The sequence below is a fragment of the Meleagris gallopavo genome, chromosome 6 (genome assembly GCF_905368555.1).
Source record: "Meleagris gallopavo chromosome 6, MGAL_WU_HG_1.1, whole genome shotgun sequence".
In the NCBI taxonomy this organism is placed as follows: domain Eukaryota; kingdom Metazoa; phylum Chordata; class Aves; order Galliformes; family Phasianidae; genus Meleagris; species Meleagris gallopavo.
Window position 1 is genome coordinate 6,702,585 of NC_139409.1, and position 23,011 is coordinate 6,725,595.

At 41.4% G+C, this 23,011-nt stretch overlaps 1 protein-coding gene across 12 annotated transcripts in view; it reads right to left on the reverse strand.

The window, feature by feature from the left end:
* The window catches only part of KMT2C (lysine methyltransferase 2C), a 188,101-nt gene that overhangs the window by 129,325 nt on the left and 35,765 nt on the right, over nucleotides 1–23,011 (reverse strand). For all 12 annotated transcript variants that reach the window (XM_085226991.1, XM_085226999.1, XM_085227002.1 and 9 more), the window contains one exon: nucleotides 11,702–11,790. In XM_085226991.1, the coding sequence (XP_085083117.1) occupies nucleotides 11,702–11,790 (89 nt within the window). The remainder of the gene's footprint in view (nucleotides 1–11,701; nucleotides 11,791–23,011) is intronic.

A 23,011-nucleotide genomic window follows, 5' to 3' on the forward strand; every position in this document is an offset into this window, starting at 1 on the left:
AGCTGGTGTAAGCTGGAATTGCTTCATCTATTTCAGTGAAGCTACCCAGTAATGTACATCTGAGATGCTGCTGGACATGTGAAACACTCCAAAAGGACTGCCTGTCACAAGGCCATATGGTTCACTTGAAAAGCAGCCCACCAGCCTGTCCTGAGGGGAAAAAAAAAAAAAAAAAAGGCAAAAAAGAGCTCGACAGACGTTTGACACTAAATCAACACCCTGCTGGGAATACATTCTTTGTAATAGTAAACAGCCCCATTAAAAAACAACAACAACAACAACAAAACGAACAAAAATCCCACACAAACACATCTGAACGAACAATCCCTACAACCGTGCTGGGACTGCTGAAACAGGCCGTGCTCTGCAGAGCCCTTTGGAACAATCTGCAGTTAGTTTCCAAAGCATGTTGGATCTGAAGAACAATTTTGGGCAAGTAGCCCCAAAATTTCTATGTGCAACCTTAATTAAGAGCAAAAATTCCTTTGTATTAGCCAGATGAGCATCACTGTGTGTCCTGAAATGTGCACCACTGTTCCTATAGAGTTCATAGGTTCTGCATCACTACAGCCAAAACCTCCGCACAGCCCAGCACAACCATGCATGAAGTGCTGGAGGAAGATCACCAGAACTGTGGCCTGGCCGTGATGCCAGCACCAGCGCCTCATCCGTTTGTTTCACCTACTTAAGCTTTGAGAAAGGAACCTTGCTGTGCTTTGCACCTGCACAAACGTTCCAGTGAACAAAAATCATTTACTGTTCACCATCTTTCATCCCATTACACATGAATGGACACCCATTACAGTCGAAAGGCAAAGTTCAGGAGAGTTGAGTCATTCTCAAGAACTCAACACAGATTGTTTCCCTACTCACTACATGTGCTCACACCAGTATGGTGCCTTCTTCCTGCTGTTTGCTGCTCCAGCAAGGAAGGGCCCTAAATTACACTAAAAGAGATGAAGAGCATCTCAAGGGCTGTCTCTGTAATAACCAAACTGTGTCTCAATACGTGCCGCTGGAAGAGCGAAAATGTGGTGCTCACTGAACCGACTGAGAATGCTTATGTTAGCTTTGTGTGCCACATTTCATCTTTGTGAAAGTTTTCCAACAGAAGATTAAGGAAGAACAGATGTAACGAGCATCATGAGTCAAACTCCTAAGATGTGGGGGTCCAGCACTGGCATGGGAAAGGTGCTGCTGATATCCTTATCACTGCTTCAGAGATGTTCCTCCAGCATCTGGTCTGAGACATTATCTGCTTTTCTGTGTATTTAATGAACACTCATCAGATTTGGCTAGGGCATCCCCCTTTGAAGTTTTTGGGAATGAAGGAACCATGAATAATTAATAAATATGAAGTTCATTTGCAAACTCATATAGAAGGCTTTATTTTGCATCCCATTTTCATGACCGCTTCTGTCAAACTTAAGGTTGTGCCCATATGCAATGAGTTGAGGGGGGCTGAGAATTGAAAAAAAACTCATTATGCAATTCCCAACTCTTTGTAAGTTTATTTCCTCAACAATTATTTTTAATCTCCTTTCTAGAGGAAAACACAGCAAACACTCAAAGACAATAACTAACAGCATATGCCATTCTCAATAGAATACATAGGTCACCCACTTTTCTAATATGAGCTGGTTTCCTTATTTGCTTTGCTTGTACACAGAGATACAACAGACACAGGGAGGGTTGCTGAGGCTGATGGAACACGGGCTCACATGTGGGAGCCCTGGGTTTGTGAGCCCACCTGAGGCACTGGTTCCCTTCTAGACTGTCACATGAATGCCAGTGGGAAAGAGAAGTCTGGTGATGGCTGGAACGTCATTACATGGCCACAGTTTTCTTTGGGGACATGGTGAAGCAATAGTGATGAAGCAACGCTGACCAGAGTCTAAATTGCCCCTTTTCTGTTTCCTAGTAATCACAAGATGCTATTCTTCAGGTCACTTGGGTAAACCCACAGCTAGATAAGGAGATATGTGTGCAGGCTCTGCTATGGCAATAGGGCAAAGATACCAGCATATCCCAAAGTTTTGTTACTGTTGTTGTTTTTTGAAGGGGGAGGCTGGGTGTTATTCAGTTAGGGACTATTTTCCAAGGCAAAAACTGAAAGAAAAAAAAAAAAGTAAGAAGTTCTGTCATCACAAAAATCTCCTTTAAAATCTTACAAGATACTCTTTAGTATGCAGTACCTCTGGTGGGAAAAAATAAATAAAAATTAAAATAAAAGCAGTGGCAATAAACGTAACATAAAAACCCTACTGCTGTTCTGATGCACCGAGTTGGCTGTTCAGCCCATTCACCGGCTGGGACTCCGCTGTCAGACCTACTTCCAGTTTGGCAGACAGCAAAGCAAACGTTAGGAGCTTCCAGCACTCTCAATAAGAACAGAAAGCATTACAGGCTGGAAAGTGCCAGTACCAGGAAGTGCAGCAGGGGCATCACGGGGGTCTCAGCTGCTGCTTACTGATGTGTCTTCTGCAAAAGGGAATCGTAAGTTTTTAAACTTGCAGCCACAGTTGTTATTTTGCACAAAAAGGGGCACTGCTGCTGCAGACAAAGCCTAACGTGACCAAGTGTTTCATATGGCCTTCTAGGGCTCTACAAAAGCAAGACCAAAATGCTCCACTTTCTAGAGGAAAGTATTTCCCTTTCCCACCTCACCAACAAAGCAAGTATCTGTTCACCAGAGTTCAGGACACAGAATCACAGAATCGCCAGGGTTGGAAGGGACCTCGAGGATCATGAATCTCCAACCCCTGCCACATGCAGAGCCACCAACCTCCACGTTTAATACCAGAGCAGGCTGCCCAGGGCCCCATCCAACCTGGCCTTGAACACCTCCAGGGATGGGGCATCCACAGCCTCTCTGGGCAGCTGTTCCAGCACCTCACCACTCTCTCTGTAAAGAACTTCCCCCCGAACATCCAACCTAAATCTTCCCTCCTTCAACTTAAAGCCATTTCCCCTTCTCCTGCTGTTATCTACTCTTTCAAAGAGTTGACTCCCCTCTTGTTTATAGGCTTCTTTAGGTACTGAAAGGCTGCAATGAGGTCACCCCGCAGCCACCTTTTCTCCAGGCTGAACAAGCCCAGCTCCCTCATCGTCACCACCTCCTTGTCCCTGTGGCCACCCCTCTTCTGATGGAGCCCAGGATACCATTTGCTTTCCGAGCTGCAAGAGCACACTGCTGGCTCATGTTAAGTTTTTCATCCATCAGGACCCCCAGGTCCTTCTCTGCAGAGTTAGAAGACACAAAACACAGAACAGAACCGTTGCCTCAACATCACCATTGCCTCAACATCACCTTTGTAGGCGCCTTACAAATTGTCACCTACAGCACCCACTGAAGTGCGGCAATCTTCCATACCCTGGCTTTTTATGAATAGGTTTTAACAGTCAAAAATGGGGAAACAAACTGACACACTGTGGCTAACCAGCCCCATACACACCACCAGGACACCACAGAGCCAAACCAGGGATATTTAAAGACACGCAGAAATGGTTGCTAATAGCTACTGCCTTTACATGGCCTTCAGTAAGTTTGTAGCCACACAGTTCTCCTGCTGAACACAGAACGTGGGGAGAGGGAACAAAGCAGACAGAAGTTGAAGCATGACAGCAGTGACCGAACGCACAAACTCCTTTGGCATAAACAGAGACAAAGTCTTCATGTTAAGTCAACAGTGCAAAATTCCACTCCCAAAAGTAAGATGCATGACCACATCAGAAGTTGTTGGTTGGTTTTTCTATTGCAAGTGATGCACACCTTGCATTTACAGACATCTCCATAGCCTTCTTTCACCTGCTGAAGGCCAGCACAGTGATTTACCTACTTTGAACCTCATCACAAATGGAGACAAGGAGAGAGCCTTTTATTGCCTTTTGGACATTTCAGTGTGTATACAACACTTCATCCAAACAGATGCATTTGATACAAAAAATAATTTTGTACTCATTATAAAATAAAAATATGGCTTTTGGTGTACAGCCATCTAAACCAATTTATGTCATTATAAACAACGTATTCTGGATAACCAGCTACAAGTGATCAGACACCACAAGCTGGAGGTGGTGTTCCATTGCATTCATCTGCTTACTTTTCCATCATTTGTTTTTCAGGTCTTTTTGAAACACGCCTTTATTTTTCATGCCTACAACATTCAGTAGCAATGAATATAAGTACATGATGAGTGCAAGCATACCTACCTTTATGCTCTGACCATGACCTGATGTCTCCTTATTTTTGTGTTATAAAACAAAATGAATCATCACTCCTTGTTCATTTTCTCCCTGTCACTCATCATTCTGAAGGATCCTATTAAATTCCTCCTCAGTCATATAATTTCAAGTTGAAGTCTTTTACCTTAACTGTTCCCTGCACAGAAGCTATTTTTCCTTTACAATACTTGCTGGCCTTCCCTGTATTTTCCCTATTATAGTTTGTCCTATTAAAGAAGGGGAAGCAGAACTGCATACAGCATTTAATATGCTGTCATGTCACAGATTTATAAAGCAATGGGGAAAAAAAAAGAGACACCCACAACATCGGCGCAGTTTTCCCCTTATTCCTTTGTCAGTTGTTCTTAAAACGTGTTTCTTAACTCACCAAAGTCCTGTCAATCTGAAGAACAACAGTATCACTTTCTCAGGTAGCAAAGGATATTTGAGAGCCAACTTTTGTTTCTACAAAATACAGAAGGTTATTTTTCCCTGCACAATGTTTTACAGACACTGTATCGGTTTTCTGTGGTCCTTCTTCAGCGCTTTGCAAATGGGTATTTCTTCTCTATAGAAGAAGACCTGATAGCAGCCTTCCAGGAGCTGAAGGGGCCAACAGGAAAGCTGGGGAGGGACTTTTTATAAGGGCAGGTAGCGACAGGACGAGGGGAAATTGTTTTAAACTAGAAGAGGGTAGGTTTAGCCTAGATATTGGGAAGAAATTCTTTACTGTGAGGGTGGTGAGACACTGAACTGGTTGCCCAGTCAGGCTGTGGATGCCCCTCCCTGGAAGCATTCAAGGCCAGGCTGGATGGGGCTGTGAGCAATGTGGTCTAGAGGGAGGTGTCCCTGCCTACAGCAGAGGGACTGGAACTAGATGATCTTTGAGGTCCCTTCCAACCCAAACCATTCTATGATTCTACTTTCCTAATGTTTATATCATCAGCTACTTTTGTTCACTTTTTGTATCTGATGTGGAGAATGGTTACCAGGGCAGATCCTCACAGGACTCCAAAGCCAATCCATTCCTAACAATGATTTCAATTAGGCAGGACTGAGATCCAAACTTCCTCAGCAGCTGTTCTACCAAACTGGTGAGTCAGCTTCAACGCAGTTTTACTAAAAAGTGAGACAGACCCATAGAACTGAAATCTACCCCAAACAGTACCGTATCCAGCCATTCTATGAGAAGACTGCATGATAAAAAAGATCCATGCTACTATTTCAATATATTTGACTGGTCACATCAACACCAATTCCCCTACCATCACTGTGGTATCCCTATTCATTGCAGGGGAGTTGGACTAGATGGCCTTCAGAGGTCCCTTCCAACTCTAAGGTCTCTATGATTCTATGACTAACAAAACAGCAGCAGTAGCACTAGGCTGCAGGAAAAGAGAAGGCTGCATGAGCAAGGACCTTGAGAATTCAAAAACCTGTTGGTTATGTTTCACAAAGCATAGTTTTGTATGTAAACTGCAAAACCAGCACTGAAGAAAATCAATTTTAAAAGGTTGCATTTCAGAAAGAACCTCCACAGTGAAAAACTGAGTGAGAATAGAGTTAATTTTGAAGCAAAGAGACTCTGCGACAAAACAGTGCCACGAACTCCTGAGGTATCAGTCAGAAGGAAAAAATATTAACATTTTCTAAACGGCCCATCAAGTGTGGATGATGATGATAATGTTATTATCAACTGAGACTAATGATTTAAAGGAAAATGTACAATAACTTCGTGCGGCATGCAATTTCCTTATTACAAGCAAATTACCGGAATAGGAAGAGAAATAGTAAGATGCTTATAGTAATAAAGGCCCAATAAAGGCCCCTCAGTTCTGACAGTTCTTCCAGTGTCTGGACAAGTAGCAGACAGCTACGTAGTTAAGAGGGAACTACTCATTTATTAATGAGTACACATATCACTAATGGCCTCCAAACATACTTACGTGTGTTTCTGAGCACACACTCGTTCCAAATATTTATGGATAAATTTAACCTATAGGCAATGCCCTCAGTGGTGTCAGCTCTTCCCTTCATTAATTTCAGAAGCACTAAGTAGTACGTCAATGAGGCCTGAGCAGCTGGCTGGAAAGCACAAAATAGATTTCACAAGGTTGTTGGCGTCAACAAATTGGAGCTTTTTCCATCAATTTACTCAAAGGAGGACTTTCTCAGGTGTCTTTTGCTTTGTCCTAGTTGAAGGTTCTGGTCAGCATGGTTCATATGCTTATAGAGGACAGGCAAGATACTGATTTTGGGTTGCTTCAGATTTCATGAGGTTCTGAATTTGCCCAGAGTTTTCAGGCAGCTTCTACATGGCTAACTTTCCTGCACTGAGAAATGTCTGTTTCTGATTCCTGTGTCCTTTGCCCAGGGACAAAAGACAAGGAAACTTTATCTCCAGAAAATTGATATTAAGTCCAACAAGAAATCAACTGGCCAGGCAACATCCCTGCAGCAGATGATAAGGTAACTGGGGATGATAATGCAGGCATTGACAAAATCATCCCGAATCTATGTTCTATGTATTATCACTTCTGAAATCTCCAAACACCACAGGGAAGTAAGGGTTTGTTATTAAGTATAATTTACTTTAAGATGTGCTGTATGGAGTACAGATAGTAAACAGAATACCCAGTGGATTTACTATGAGCTTCCCAAGGGACTTAGCAGTTAAAATTCTTATCCCACTGTGCTTCTCCCTGATCAGTCTGAATCCCAACATTTTTATGTGACACAAAGACAGGAAGAATTACAGAATCTGTGAAGAGATGAATGCTTTATAAGTGTTCTCAAAATGGAGAGAGAATAATCAAGGAATTCAGTTCCTGTGAATTTAAATGCAGAACCAAGAAAACATCAAGTGCAGAAATTTGCTGAAACTAATGGAAGATGTCAAAAAAACAGAAAGCCAAGCATTCATGAATATCAAAGGGCCACAAAGCCTATGGAATACTTACCAGGACACACTTGTTATACTATCTCTTTAGATTAGCAGTTTTATGTTTGTACCTGCATGTGCACAGACAGGCACAATGCTTGCCAGGGCCTTTTTGTGTTTTTCAGGGGGCATGACAGAGACTTAATCATCAAAAGTAAAATATTGCTATGGAGAGGAGCAGAGCAAGAAGACATACAGTAAAACACAGTATTCTCTAAACACACCTTCAGTGAGTTGAAGGTGTTGACAGGACAAAGGCAATTGGCACAAGCTCGGAGGAGTTTCCCTCAAGCACAGAGAAGTCCTCTATTTGTACCTAACTGTGCAGGTGACTGCAGAGCACTGGAACAGGCTGTCCAGAGAGGCTGTCAAGTCCATCTCATTGGAGAGCTTCAGAAGACACATGGACATGGCCCTGGGCAACTTATTCTAGGGAGCCTGCTAGAGCAGGGTTAGGACCAGATGGACCACAAAGTGCTTTCAAAACTCAGTATGTCTGTGATGCCATGAGTTACAAAATATAGTAAGAGGGATGGGTTAGCTCAGTATTGGTTGGATGGACAAATACCACTGGGAAAGTTGCTAGTGAGAACCATGGTGAAGAAAAATGAAGCAAGGAACAGGCAAAAGAAACCCGAAACAGTTGGAAAGAGAATGTGAAGTCACAAAATAAATGTTGGCAAGGTAGAAGCCAAGAAATCTACCAGAAAGATAAATCTAGTAGGTAAAGAAAAAGAATCTACCCTGAGGTTGACAGGAACCTGAAAGTCTATTGATTCAACACAAGTAGCTTTTGTCCTGTTTGCTTCATATTAGGAAAAAGTTGGAGTAAGCTCCAAGAAGATCTTCTCCCAAATTTCCCTTCTCTTTCATAATAAACTCACAGCTGATCCTGAACTTGTGCAGCATCTCCTGCTCCAGCGGGAGCAGTAAGTCTATGAGGCCCAATGGGATGCATTCCAGGGTACTTGATGTCATCTCAAGACCTCTCATAATTCTTTTTTCAATGATCTGAGAATATGGAAAGGTCTCAGTCAACTGAAAGCCGGCAAACATAGTCCCCATTTTCCAGAGGGGCAAGAAAGAAGAGTCTAGTGTAATCACAGGTCTGTCTATCTCACTTTGGCGCCCAGTGAAACTGTAGAAAACATCACTCTGGGAGTTACTGTAGAACACTTGAAAGACAATGAAGTCAATGGTAACAGCCAACACAAGTTCACAAGGAGAAAGTCCCGTTTAACCAACTTTATCTCATTTTATGACAATGTTACCCACCTAGCCAACTGGAAACCATGTCTAATCTTTCTGAATTTCAGAAAAGCTTTTGATACTGTTTCTCACAGTACTCATACACACAGAGCATCTAATATACAGCTAGATAAAAACATAATGCAGAGGGTGAACGGTTGATGCATTGGGCTGAAAGGCTTATAGTAAATTGGATTACATCATTCTGGAGAAGCCATGGGGGTTCTGCAGGGCCCCATTTTAGGGCCATTTGTCTTTAAAGTTTGCATGAGTGATTTGGACACAGGACTTGAAGGTGTAAGTTTGTGGACAATCGCAAATTGAGAGGACCTGTTGGCTTCCTTCAGGGAATAGAGGCACTGTAGAGAGGTCTTGACAGACAAGAGGGCTGGGCATTCACCAACCACAAGTACTGGATTCTGCACCTGGAACAGGGCAGCCCTGGCCCTATACACAGACTTGGTTCTAACTGAGCTTCTTTCAACACATTATATCACAAAATTTTCAGCATTGCAACTTGTTTCCTTGAATGCAATTAAAATGGCTGTGCCTTAGAATTACTGTAGAGTCACTTCAGGAAGATTTCTACAGTTTTTTCTTTTGAACAAAGATTTCTGTCAACATTATGAAAGGAAATGACAACTCCAGTGCTCATAGCATCCCCCCACACCCCTTGAAATGATTCAACAGCTAAAATGTATCCTTTATTCCAGGTGTGAGTAATTTTAATGCCTTATTAAAATAATGCTTCACAAGAAAAAAAAGTCAAGAATGCTTTTTTTTCCTTTCTTTTTTTCTTTTTTTTTAACTATTTTCTACACACACACACACACACACACACACACACACACACACACACAAAACAATGAAAAGGAAACTAGAAATGTGGAGACTTGAAATACATCAGAAGTTGCATATCAAGAGTCTGTACATTCAAGCAATCTCATTCTGAGTTTCATAATATTTCTGTATCATGTTTCGGTTTGTCAACTACTACAATAAATTGTTGGCAACTCTACCACTTTCGTGAAAACAAAAATAAAAGACCTTTTCAGCCAAAGAAGACATTCACAAACTGGACCATGAGTACACTTCAATTTGAGTACCATGTGGAGTAACAAACTGCGGTTCCTCTTTCTCCCACACTTTTCTATTACCACTGATGAGCACTTAGCAGAGTTTCAGAAGCAGCAGCCTTTTCAGTCAGTACAATTAAAACTCTACCAAACCACACCGTGTTCAACTTTTAAAATAATTGCTACTGTGTCTCTATCAAAATGTCCAGTATGACAACAGCATTTTAGACCTACATCTTTCTGTGAGCCTTCTTTTCTCTTAATAGACAGTTTGTAAAAAGGATCCTGAACTCAATGCTGAAGTGATGGTGCTTCACTTCCAGCAGCACACAGAAAGGAGTCTATGGCTTTCAGGGAATTCCAGCACAGTGCTCCACTGCTGCAGCACCTTTAGTACGAGCTGCAGCCCTTCGTGACAGCAAGGATGAATTTGATAAAGGATAACAGAGAAATTTATCTTCAGTCGCTCCTGGAGATTCAGAAATAATTCTTCGTGTCTCTCCTCCAAAGTAAAACATGCTCTCTGTTCTCTATAGAGAATCTTTGCTAATAATGACATGTAAGGACAGAAGATATATACCCATCAGTAAAATCCCTAAACAACAGTGTATCAGCAGTTGTTTAACTGGAGGAAGGGGCAGGTAGAATCACAATTTCTGTCTTCTTCCCTGATTTTCAGGAAAATGTTTCTACCACATGGGATGGGAGGAGTTATGAATGGAATACACAGAATACACACATTTAGAACAAGTTTTTCTTTACCCTGCTGTTTTTCTACAGAAAAATACCTGTTATAACTTTTTAAATTTGAACTTTACTAAGTAGTTCGCTACTACCAGCAGCTTATTACCAGAGGAAGAAAAAAACCAGGCAGAAGTAAATAATGAAACACTCTTGTATTCAGCTTTAATATAGCCTCTCACCACAAACCACTAACAACACTTAAATTCAACAGAGGTTGTGACTAAACACTCATGACACTCCCAAAAGAACGTGATCCTGAGTAAAAAGCCTTCTTAAACCTGATGACAACATCTACAAGTAAGAAGCAAGAGACCAGCATACACAGTCAAAGCTGACTCTCCGTCCATTAGCAATTTCAGTCCCCACTTTCACAGCTTTAACCACTGCAACCATATTGCTGTATGGCCTATATAAAACCTTGCAGCAAACACCTTGCTCTTCTGAGGTCCTCTGCTTGTTCTCCCTATATATGTACTCTAGGCACAGATTCTTGTATTCAGATTTAAAGACTTCACAACTCTACCTCTTTACTTAACAGCTACAAGCATAACTAACAAGTCCCCTAACTCAGCTGGCATTTTCATCCATCTGCCCCCCTGACCATCAGCTTCTCCTGTTATGTGTCTGTGCTTTCTTCCACTTTGCTCATTATGCATATAGGGCTACCTAATTAAATTTATAATCCCTTATGTCTCAATGCATTTTTAAGGTTTTTATTTCCATCAAATCTAAAACCTTCCACCAACTGGCCCTGGCTTAATCCTTCCTGGCAAAGTTCATCCTTCTACATATATTCAGTTCCTGGTTAAAAACAGGCAAATGGCTACAGACATGTGCCTGGCAAAGAGATGACAGGTTCTTCAGCACAGCTTTTATCTTGTGTGTTAGCTCATCTGTTTGTCTCTTTAGACTCTTAACCTGCCAGAACAGAACTCACAAACTGTTGCAACAACACTTAGTCCAGTACAATGCGATCTCTCTGGTAACTGAAGCATTTGGGTACTATCATAACAAATATTTACAAAAGCAAGAACGCTCTTGTTTCCCAAGCAGCAGCAGGAGGCATTAACGTGAGGTTATCCTGGCCACCCCTTTGGTATATCATCTGCTTTAGTTAGCTGAGGATACAAGTCAGCTAGTAATATTGTATTTCCACAGGTATCCTAAAAATAGCAGCTTCTGCTTCAGAGGTTTTAATTTTGTTAGCTACTACCTTAAAATAAACAAACAAAAAGAGCCACTACCTAACTATAATAAGAAGATCATCTTCATTAGACTACTTAAAATAAATAAGTTCAAAGAGCATTAATTGATATAGATTTAAATAACATATTTCTAAATACGTGCCCAAATGCATGTGTCATACTACCAAATTAAATACTTCTTCCTTGCCAAAGTTCTGTGTAATAAAATGAATTTCCAAGGAAGAAGCAACAACCAGATAGCATCAATGCCATACTCTCATTACCTGTTTCCACAGTGTTTTCTGTTTCTGCTGCCTCCAGACCATCCATACTGTCTTCATCCTCCACTGCAGTTTTTCCTCTACTCCGAGGCCTGCAAACATAGAAGAGAAAACTGTTCATAAACTGAAAGCATTTTAATTGTTTTTTATTATAAGCTTTATTTTCAACTTAAATAATTTCATTTTGGAGGGATAATTATCAGCATTAAATTGTACGACATCCAAGCTAACCAGTGATTTGAGTGCTCTGCAAATCAAAAGTTTCCTCCCCTCTCTTCCTGTTTTAGGTAACAAACAACGTGTGGCTTCAGTCAGGCCCTTAAATTTTCTGGCTATTATTAAAAGAAAAATTCAATCAAACTTATCCTGATTTAAAAAATACACCAAAAACATCAAATCAGTACATTATATGAGTATTCTATTTGCTATACATCTTTTCAATACAAAGGAGATAATTTCTGATATGTCAGAGAGCACCAAAATCTGGCCAGTAGTTCCACATGCAATAAGACAGACACTAAACCATTTAAAGCACCAAGCACTCTTGAAAGAAATTTCTATCAAATAATACCAATATTAAAGCAATTCAGTCAAAACACGTATTATTTTCAGTGAAATATTCTGACACTTAAAACAGAACATTATGAGAGATGGCTAGATGCTACCACCTTAAAAAAGACTTAATGTCAGGACAGCAAGTTCAAAATTAAGATACCTAACGGATCTAGCTCCGTTTCAACCAAGGTCTGACAGAAAGCAGAGAGCCTTGTATCACAAATTTCACCCTTTTTTCCCTCTGCCTGGCTTTTCAGCAACGAGCACGGTGGGCTGTTGAGAAGCCTTAGCATCCAGATTCCCAGCTGTTCAGCAGCCCATTTGAAAGGGAGCCAAGAGCTTGGCACTTCGCCTCCCAAATTTTCAGGCTACTTGGCAACTTGCCTGGCGTGCTGACAGAAAGCCTGAGAGACCCTGGGAGCTTCTGATTACAAGTACACAAATTCTGAGCAGTTCGGGGCATCTCAGTGTTTCCAAAGTCCCAGAGCTCCAAGGCAACCATTCACCCAACCAGCCCGCCTTGGATCAGGATGTCACCCAGGCAGCTCCCTCAACAGAAACCCCTTCCTCTTTCATAGAGAATTCTGAATCGTTTGGGTTTAGTTCCATGTTGGGAGAAGCTTTGTTGGTTTCTTTTCTCTCTTCTTCTTCTTTTTAAGTGATGAAATAATTCCTAAAATCAACATTTCCTTATTTTTTTTTCAACTGTTAAAATACTGAGATCTAGCAGTAGCATTACCTCAAACTAGATCTGCTATATCAGCTAAAAAATACACACTATCGTGCAATGCTTTTGGTTCTCAATGATCAAAGACGACCACATGCACAGAGCTGGGACAGACCATCACCTTCTGAGCCTACATGTGGTGTTCTCCAGGAAAGCAAGGAGGGCCTGCCTGGTCCCACCTAACCAGACCCCTTCTAATTGAGTTTGGGAGCGGTTTTGTCACTGCAAAGGAGGAAAGGAACAACTATAACACAGCTAATACCAAAGGCTGAAAAACCACTCATTTACAAAGGAGCAAAGGGGAAAGAGCAAAGCAGGAAGAGATCAAGGATAGAAGGACTTTCACCTTCTTGGCATTCTTGTAAGATTTGTTCAGACAAAGCTGAAAAATGTGGGAGTAACCATAACCCTATAGATAGGATACCATTCTGCTAGCCTGCTGATATGTGAGCAGTGACAGCATACACAAAATAAATGGCAGTCTTCTGAGACCAGAAAAGAAAACAGCAACCCCTCCAATTATCCACTGTTCTACAAGCTTCCAGTACAGCTCCTTAAAACCAAATGTTATATATATTTAAACCAGAACAAACTGCACAGTGCCATCTGAAGAAGCTGCCATACATGGCACCAGATATCCACGCCATTACATTTCTTGTGGTTCTACAAAACAGCCCCACATCAGCCAGCACCAAATGGATGTGGGGCTATGCAGGTAAACAAAGCCATTTGCTGCAGGAATGCTCGAAGGCTTCACAGTGTTCCCCAACAAATTTCTTCAGGCAAAGGTCTCTGGGCAGAGGAAACGACTGTTCCGTGTTTATCTAATAATTTGCACATGGTTTGGGGTTTTCTCTCACAGCTACATTTTGTATATTAGGCACTGAAGTACTCACAAGGCCCTTCCAAGCACTGTGTTTAAACAAGAGCAGTACTCACTCCCTGAACTCCCTGCCATACTTTAGCAACCTATTTAACACTGAAGAAAATCAGAGGTTTTAATTAATTAAAAGTAATTGCTTCTTTTCAGCAGAAGATATAACCACATCTGGTGTTATTTGCCACCCCCCCTCCCAGGATCCCACTAAAAGCCTTCGTAATGTCAGGCAGGTTGGAAATGAGGTACTGAAGGAGTTGGAAAAAAGTGCTAGATTATATCATTAACTTATTTTCGTTCATTACTTCCCTTTCACAGTTGTAAGAGATGTTGGAGCCAGCAAATTTGTTTTTGGCTTTGAGAAAAATAATTCAAGTCACAAAACAGTGAAATGCATTCCGTGCTGACAGCTGTAATTTAACTTTTCCACAGAAAATACCATTTGAAAAGTCTGTAACGTATAGCTAATTGCTTTGATCAATATTTGCACTAAGAACAGAATCACAGAATATCCCAAGTTGGAAGGGATCAGTAAGGATCGCCAAGTCCATCCTGGCTCCACGCAGCAGCACCCAAACCCAGCCCTGTTCTCAGAGCGGTGTCCCAATGCTCCATGAGCTGCAGCACTGGGGCCGTGCCCCCGTTCCATGCCCACCACTCTGGGGCACAGTCTTTCCCTCAGCCCAGCTGCCCTCCCCTGACAGCTCCATGACGTTCCCTCAGGCCCTGTGGTTGCCCTCCGCTCCCTGAGAGAAGCCGTATGGCCCTGATGCCTCCCTTCAGCCCACTCTGCTCTGCGCACAACAAACCCTGGGCCCTCAGCCACCCCTCACACCCCTTGCCCTCCAGACCCCTCCCCATCCTCCTTGGTTTGTCTATGCCTGGATTTTTCCTAACAAACCACGTCACTTTATTTTTTTTTTTTAATTATTTTTCTATTTGCTTTCTCTATTCCTCTTTAAATAAATTTGAAAAAGCACTTTAAAAATTGAAACGGCACTTTATTCTGCTCTCAGGACTTGAGTCTTAGTTACTAACCAGGCTAAAACTTAAGCCTCTTCTCCTTGGAAGGTTTTCTAGAAAGCTGTATCCTTTGGACTCCAAATAGGTCAAAAGCAGGCGAATTCATAAGAGCAATGCATCTCATCACCCAGCATCCAGTAACACCCAGCACTTCCCCACAGCAGACTAGTTCCCAAGCAGCTCATCTCAAATGCCACTGTAAGGGAAGCAGTGACACACCAAATTTCAGTCACTTTGTTGTTGTTTTTCTAGCATATACTTTCTCAAACTGGAAGCAACAAATAGTGCATTACTCCAGATGAGTATAATTACTGTCTACAATAGTTTCACTCATATTCACAAAACATTGAGTCATTTATCAAAATCCTTTGTGACCTACTCCAAAATTTGCTATCAATTAGCTTTCTTGGCTAATGCCTTCATTAATCTCCCTCTTTAAATACATCCTAATAAATAAAATTATTGCAAGCAACAAATCAAATTCAGCCCATAGGAAAAAAAAAAAAAAAAAGAAAAAAAAAAACCAGGAAAACCTGTCACAGAGCTCAGCAGATCATCAGCTATTCCATTTGCAGTGGGTTAAAAACCTCACTTTCCCAGCTTCGACAGCTTCACAGTACGATCACCAAGCATCTGAATGATTCTGCTGAATTGCAATTGAAGAGCAGGGCGAATGTACAAGACTAGGATAAAATGGAAAAGTGTATTTTTGTGGCATTTGTTTTGTTGTCAGTATTTATTTTTACTCTAAATGCATGTTTTCTTCAAGATAACCCCCCCACCCCCCACCTCCATGACCTTATGAGTACGATATTAAAAAAATAAATAAAATACGTCAACAGGACACCTTGATCTTATTCTTTCCTCAAGGTCATCAGTAACAAGGCTATATGGGTCAGTATCTTCTGGAACCACGTGAAATAACTGAAGCAGCAACAAGCCTTAGATGCTTGTCACTCCCAGTTTCCGATCAGCCACAAGTTACAGTCAGACGAGTTTTTCTGTAAGTTGCTACCACCAAAATCAGATGCTGATTTGTTCAGAGCATCCTGAGAAGCCACCTTCCTAATCTGGTGTATCTTGTGTCAGTCTTACCACCCTGTCTTCATAGGAAGCATCCCACAGCTTCATCCTCTTTCTCAAATGCCATAACTTTTAAAATGTTTGCCCTCCTTTCTATGTGAAACGCTGAGCACAACGATGGTACTAAATATATAAAACCAAGCCAATAACCTTAAAAAGCGGTGTAACATCTGGGATACAGTAACGTCCTAAACCAGTACAGATGTCTTGTTAAATGAACATCTGTCCACAGCCGTACCCTGGAAGACGGTAGAGCAATGATTTATAAAGAGGCTCAATTAGTGCTGCAGTCAGCAGGGCTCGCACCAAATTGATGTTCACATGACAGTTTCACAAGTGAAAGCTGTTACCGTCTTCTCGATAATCTTCTTAGCAGGTGTGCAAAAGTGCATGCTCTTGGGATTTTCCAAAAGCAAGCTGTAAGTACAGCTGTAACATAACAGCTCAACGGTGCTCAAGCACACACTGGAAGCACTACGGTTCAGCTACGAGCCCCAGGTGAAGGAAATCACAGCGAGCAAGCAAGAATCAATTGATGGAAATATCTTTACGCAAACGTGTTCCCCCCTCTCTGAATGCTAATTGTCAGTGCAAAGTCTTTACTACTCTTAAGAGTTGAAAAAATTCTCCATACATCTCCTCCTGTATAAAAGGAACAACATGGCTTCAGAAGCAAGGCAGTGCCAACTAGCTAGGATTTATTTCAATAGCTCCAAACGCTAACAAGCCTAAAATAGGATACTTGCTATTACATCGACTCCAGCTTCAAAGTGATCTCTTTGGAAGTTTCTTACAAGGATTTTTCAAATTGTACAACCAATAAATCAGGTGAAAATGTCTTTTCTATTTGCTCTCCACAATGTTTTCTTTCTTAAGTTATAAAAAAGAGCTTGGTATTTAGCTTTCATCTGTTTACTTCTTACACTAGAGATGCATACACAGAGGGCAGAAGGACCCTGAGGTATGGACAAGAGGTACAACTGAAACATGACAAATGATGCAAAGGTGAGAAGGCTGAACTTTTGGAAATAAAAGAAGTGAAGAATTTTAGGAAAGAGTTTTTTATGTAACATCTGTGGAAACAGACTTACTATCATCTCAATACAGAACTTACTCAGGCTTCTATTTAATTATTAAGAGACCTTAAAAATATACTCGGTATTTCCTATTAGTCTCCTGGTACAATCAAAGAAGAAGCGTGTATCATAATACTTCCAATTTTATAAAGCATAATAATATTTCCAGAATTCCCACATCAAAGAAAACTGACACATTCAAAACCAAAACACTGCAGCTTCGTACACACTGTACGTCTCCTTTAACCAGTAACAATATTGAAGATATTCATTCACTTCGCATTCTTCATTCATCCAGGCTGTAACATGCTCAGAGCTGGAACTTTTTTCACATCTCTACTTCATGCAGTTCACATCTGAAATTATTGCAGCCTTTGAGATTAGGGCTGCCTGAGAAAATGCATAAAAAGAGCCTGGACTCCACTCCACTACTGCTGATTCTTAACTAAAGGTTTCCAGTACTCACCTGTGAAACACAAATTTACCGAAGATTTCCTACACAGAGAAATGCAAATGGCAGTCTGTACTGATAGTCACGGTTGCATCTTTACAACAGTCACAGTTTACCAAAGTAAGCTGAAATAAGGCCAAGTGACCAATGAACGCAGAGCTCAGAGAAACCTGGACAGGCTTGGAGTAAAATGCTGCATGTGGGGAAATTTGCACTGCACAGTTCTAACAATAATGTAAAGGCCAAATGAATTAGGACTTTTAACTACAAGTCTGGTTTATCAGCGTTTTCATGTCAACTGCTCTTGCATCTACCTGTGCTGCACGGGCTCTCCGGAGCTTCACGCTCTCTGGCTTCGAGTAAAACTACTTTCCACAGGAGGCAGAAAGGCAAACAGGAGGTCCTGCCAGCAGGCACCTGTCAAAACTCAACTCATATCGACAAGGCACAATTAGTGCAACAGGAATGGCCTCTCACTTTCAGAAAACCATTTATCTCAAATATCTCTGGTCATCCGAACGTGATTTTGCAAATGGCCAGCAGAGCCTTAAGTGAAACTCCACCATGAGCCACTGTCAGCAGTGTGTCTCTGCTTGTCCCTGATGGTAGTGCAGTTTGGGTCTGGAACTGTTCTTTTAGAAGATAAAGCAGATGAAGACCATCCTACCCCAGCTGAAACAGTCTCACCTACTAGACCGTGAAATCTTCTTCCCAGTTGACAACCTGTACAGGAGCTTCCCCAGTGAAGCAGGGAAGGGCTGAACTAGGAATGTTCCTTACTGGGAACGGTTGCAGGTACATAAAATAGTGAACTTTTCACATGAGCCCATAAAACATCTATGGAGCCACAGATCTGGTGCAGCCAGTGACAGAAATATTGAGTTTAGGACTATTACAGTGCACTTGAGCTTCTGCATGTCTCTTTCTGGTGTCATCACACGAGAAGCGGAGTTTGATGCTGACCCATGTCTACAGCTTATCCAGATTTGGAGACATTTGGAATAACAGGGTGAGAAACCACATAAGAGGCTTTTAGGTCCTTCTTTCTAATTTTCAAATTGACTGTTTAAACATCTATGAATTCTGTAACCTAAAATTACTTTTAGTCAAATATTTGCCCTACTGACTCAGTAACATACAGCATCAAGAACTGCTACACATTTTTATTTGTCCAAAGCTACCTTCCCACTGACTGCTGCTCTCATTGGCTCCCATGCAGTTTTACAGCTGTAGTTCTCTAATGTTAACCAGCCCTTAGCCATTGGACCTATTTCAGGAATAATTACAACGCAAAAAAGAACCTGATGCAGTTATGCATCAGTACATTATATATGTGCTTTTTTTGGTACAAAGTGCCATCCTTTACACATTTGTTACCAAAGCACTACAAAATAGCACAAAACAACACACCAGGAATTCAGCACACATGCTGTTCTTTAAAACCTAGAATGAAATTTGCCAAGTATTCAGGAGTACCAACAGCTACAGGGAAAGCTCCCTGCATCCTCCCAACCCCATTCTGCTTTGGCGTATCCACCTACATCTAGAGGTGGATGGAAATGGCTGTCATCTGGAGAAATAACATGAGCACAGTCAGTGGGACAATCTGCAATGAACTGTATCAAAACCACTGACTGTTTTCACTTGTTGTTTTGGTGGTGTTTTTTTGTTTGTTTGTTTGTTTGTTTAATTCTTGCTTTATCAGAAAAAAGAATGAAAAGAAATGGCAACCGTAACAGCTGAGTGATGTCAAAACCACAAATCTACTCTCTGCAAAAGTTTGATGGTGCACCAGTAAAAGCACGGTATTTCTCCACACTTCTCCTTCCTTTGTCTTAAGTCAACAAAACTGCACCAAAACAAGCTACCACATCAAACACTGTCACTTCTTGACTGGCAGCATACGCCTTGCACTCGCACCAGAACATACGATGCATTTCTCCATGATGACAGCTATGGCAAGTTTAAACATCACCAATCTTCTGACAGATGTGATGCCAAAAATGTTTATCCACAACAGAGCCAAACTCTTGTCTTCACTTAGAATGAAGAACTCGCCACCTGCTTGCTGCTTCCTATGCTGCAGGGCTTTGCCTGCTGCCCTGTCCTGAACAACTGTGGCAAAACAACACTAAGGACTGTAGTTCCCATATTTGGTGGTTTCAAGATTTCGTACATTAAATTCAACAGATCTGACTCACTATGCATGAGAAACAGCTGCCAAGCATTTGGAACTTCAGGGAAGTTTTGGTCTCCTTGAACAGATTTTTGTAATTTTAGCTCCATTAATTAAGAGTCGTTTTCAAAGATTTCCTTTGGAGGCTGCAGTTTGCCTGAGTCTTACCCCAGGAACACTGTGAAGGTTCTTTCAAAATGCATTTTGCCTGTTTGTGTTAAACATTCCCACTGGATCTAGAGGAAGCAGAGGTGCAGATGGCGGCTGTTCAGCCTGGAGAAGAGAAGGCTCTTAGGGGACCTTATAGCAGCCTTCCAGGACCTGAAGGGGCCAACAGGAAAGCTGGGGAGGGACTTTTTATAAGGGCAGGCAGCAGCAGGATGAAGGGAAATGGTTTTAAACTAGAAGAGGGTAGGTTTAGCCTAGATATTGGGAAGAAATTCTTTACTGTGAGGGTGGTGAGACACTGAACTGGTTGCCCAGTCAGGCTGTGGATGCCCCTCCCTGGAAGCATTCAAGGCCACTCTGGATGGGGCTGTGAGCAATGTGGTCTAGAGGGAGGTGTCCCTGCCTACAGCAGAGGGACTGGAACTAGATGATCTTTGAGGTCCCTTCCAACCCAAACCATTCTATGATTCTATGACTGCACTGCTATTAGCAGCATTCAGACACACACAGCGCATGCATGCAAACGAATGACCCAGTACTCACACCAGACAATTATTTTGAATAGTTTTTACTCAGACTCTTACTTTTATACTATATATTTTTTTAGACTCTGCATACAATGACCATAAAAAACTCTGACCACTGCTTTCATTCACTGTTAGTTTGAATGGGATACTCCAAAAATGGATGCAAATATTGATCTCTTACCTATTATTTCAATCTCCGTAAGAGAAACTAAACGCCCTTCACACATCATCACTCTGAATCTATCAAACTGCATCACTCAGCTCAGAACATCTCATATTGTTGCCTCAAATGAAGCTTGGCATCTTTTGTCTCAAACTGATTTTACCAACATTCTAAGACATGGTGCTTCTCCCACCACATCCTAAAGCTTCATCTGGATCACAGCACAAAAGGCCTGGCAGAATCACAGAATCGCCAGGGTTGGAAGAGACCTCAAGGATCATGAATCTCCAACCCCTGCCACATGCACGTCCACCAACCTCCACGTTTAATACCAGACCAGGCTGCCCAGGGCCCCATCCAACCTGGCCTTGAACACCTCCAGGGATGGGGCATCCACAGCCTCTCTGGGCAGCTGTTCCAGCACCTCACCACTCGCTCTGTAAAGAACTTCCCCTCGACATGCAACCTAAATCTTCCCTCCCTTAACTTAACACCATTTCCCCTTCTGCTGTTATCTACCCTTTCAAAGAGTTGATTCCCCTCCTGTTTGTAGGTTCCCTTTAGGTATTGAAAGTACCTCACAGTACCCAAAGTGATAACAATCGGCTCTTATGCAGATGCTGACTTAAAACACATTAAGCAGAATTTTCTTAATACTATCCAAATTCATTGAGAGAATGTTTGAACAGTAGTTCTTGCATGTTAACTAGTTTGTCATTACCAATCTGAAATAGATTTAAACAGAAAAAAAAAAAAACAACAGAAATGAATGTCATATCACCACATACTTTATCCATCTGTTAGCACCCTTAGTGCTCCTTATAAAGAAATGCATTTTTATTTCAGATAATGTCAACAAGTTATGAAATATTTCTCTTTCAGGAAGACTGCTAAACCTAGGGAAGCCAAAGGGAAAAATAACACGAGATCCACTCGCTAATTAAAATTCCATTAAGCCTTATGCAGAAGCCTTGGAAAACCTCAGAATATTAAAAATAAACCTAACATGAAAATGGATAATGTAATCAGATGGGTGTCAGTGCAAATTTATTATTCACGTGAAGTGTTTTAACAAAATTGTTTTCCAACCACAAGTAAATCCTGAAAGTCAGATTATGGAAGTTGTTTTAATCCCAGAATAAATAAAACGCTGGAAATACCATTGTGAAAAATAAACAGCAAGACAAAAAGCATAGTAAACATGCACAGCCACTGCTAATACAAGTCCTTAAAAATGTTTAAAAGATTCTGTATAAACAGACATATCAGTCTCTGGGGGAGCAGATAAGGCAGAAACAAAACTGCCTTCCACTTTATTCCATAAATATCACTGAAAAAGATTCATCTGACCTGGAGACCTAAATTTGCCTGCTGACAGTCAGAGAGTAACCTCAAATAACTGTAACAGAGAACTTCTTCTGTTCAGGGGACTCCTAATCATCATCTCATTTGGGACAACACTGTGCCCAGCAAAGTTCTCAGAACTTCACCCCTTCAACTGTGAGGCCACAAGGACCCACATCAAGCTTTCTTGTTTTTCCCCATGCTAGTCTTCTGCCAATTAAGAAAATATTAACTCACAGTATTCAAACTGCCAACAGTATAAAGGTTATTCTCTAATTTATCTAAGAGAAAAACAGGGTGAAAAGGTAAGGAAATAAGTAAACGTGTTTTCCAGCACCTGATGCTACAGAAGGTCTATGATCTGCCATCTCTTTCCCAATGCCCAGTATCAGGTGAGATCAGGCTGGAACAGAAGTGGTAGCACAAGAATGATCCACTGCTCTCCTACGTCACCCGATACAGGTCAGAGTCATAAACAAAATTGTATCTGTGTCACACGATAGCAGCATGTATCCAGCAAAGATTGTTACAGCTACTACTACAATGGAAGTCATCCAAGAGGACCAATTGATATCTGCAGGTCAAGTTCCCCTGAGGCCACCATCCAAGGGCAGGCAAGAGGAAAGCTTGCTCCATTTACAGCACTACACATCGCAAGTCCTCAAATGCTGCAACTTATCTCCTCAGTTTAAACCAGCAAAGAAATGCAGAGCTGAGACAATACAAAATTAGTTACTAACATTTGTGTATGGAGAAAATGCCAAAATACCTGAGATTCAAACGCGCTGACCTGAAGATACAGGAATAAAAAGGAAGTTTATGAACTAACACAGGAAAACACGGCTAATTTCCACGCAGATCAGTTACTTCATTTCATTCATTGGAGGTTCAGGAAGCAGTGGGAGGGAAGAGTAGTGATAGCAGACGAGCCAGAGAAAGAGGAGAGAGCAACAAAGCCAATGACAGCTCCCTCTGAACACACAGGGCAAGCTGTGCTGTCTGAAAGCAGCTGGACATCACAGTCACTCAATTCCCAACTTTTTGCAAGAGCCACCAGAAAAATGATCTAAAAAAGTAATCAAAAACGACTTGTATTTTTGATTGTTTGTATATTTATGTTATTTAATCTTTTCTGAGCATAGA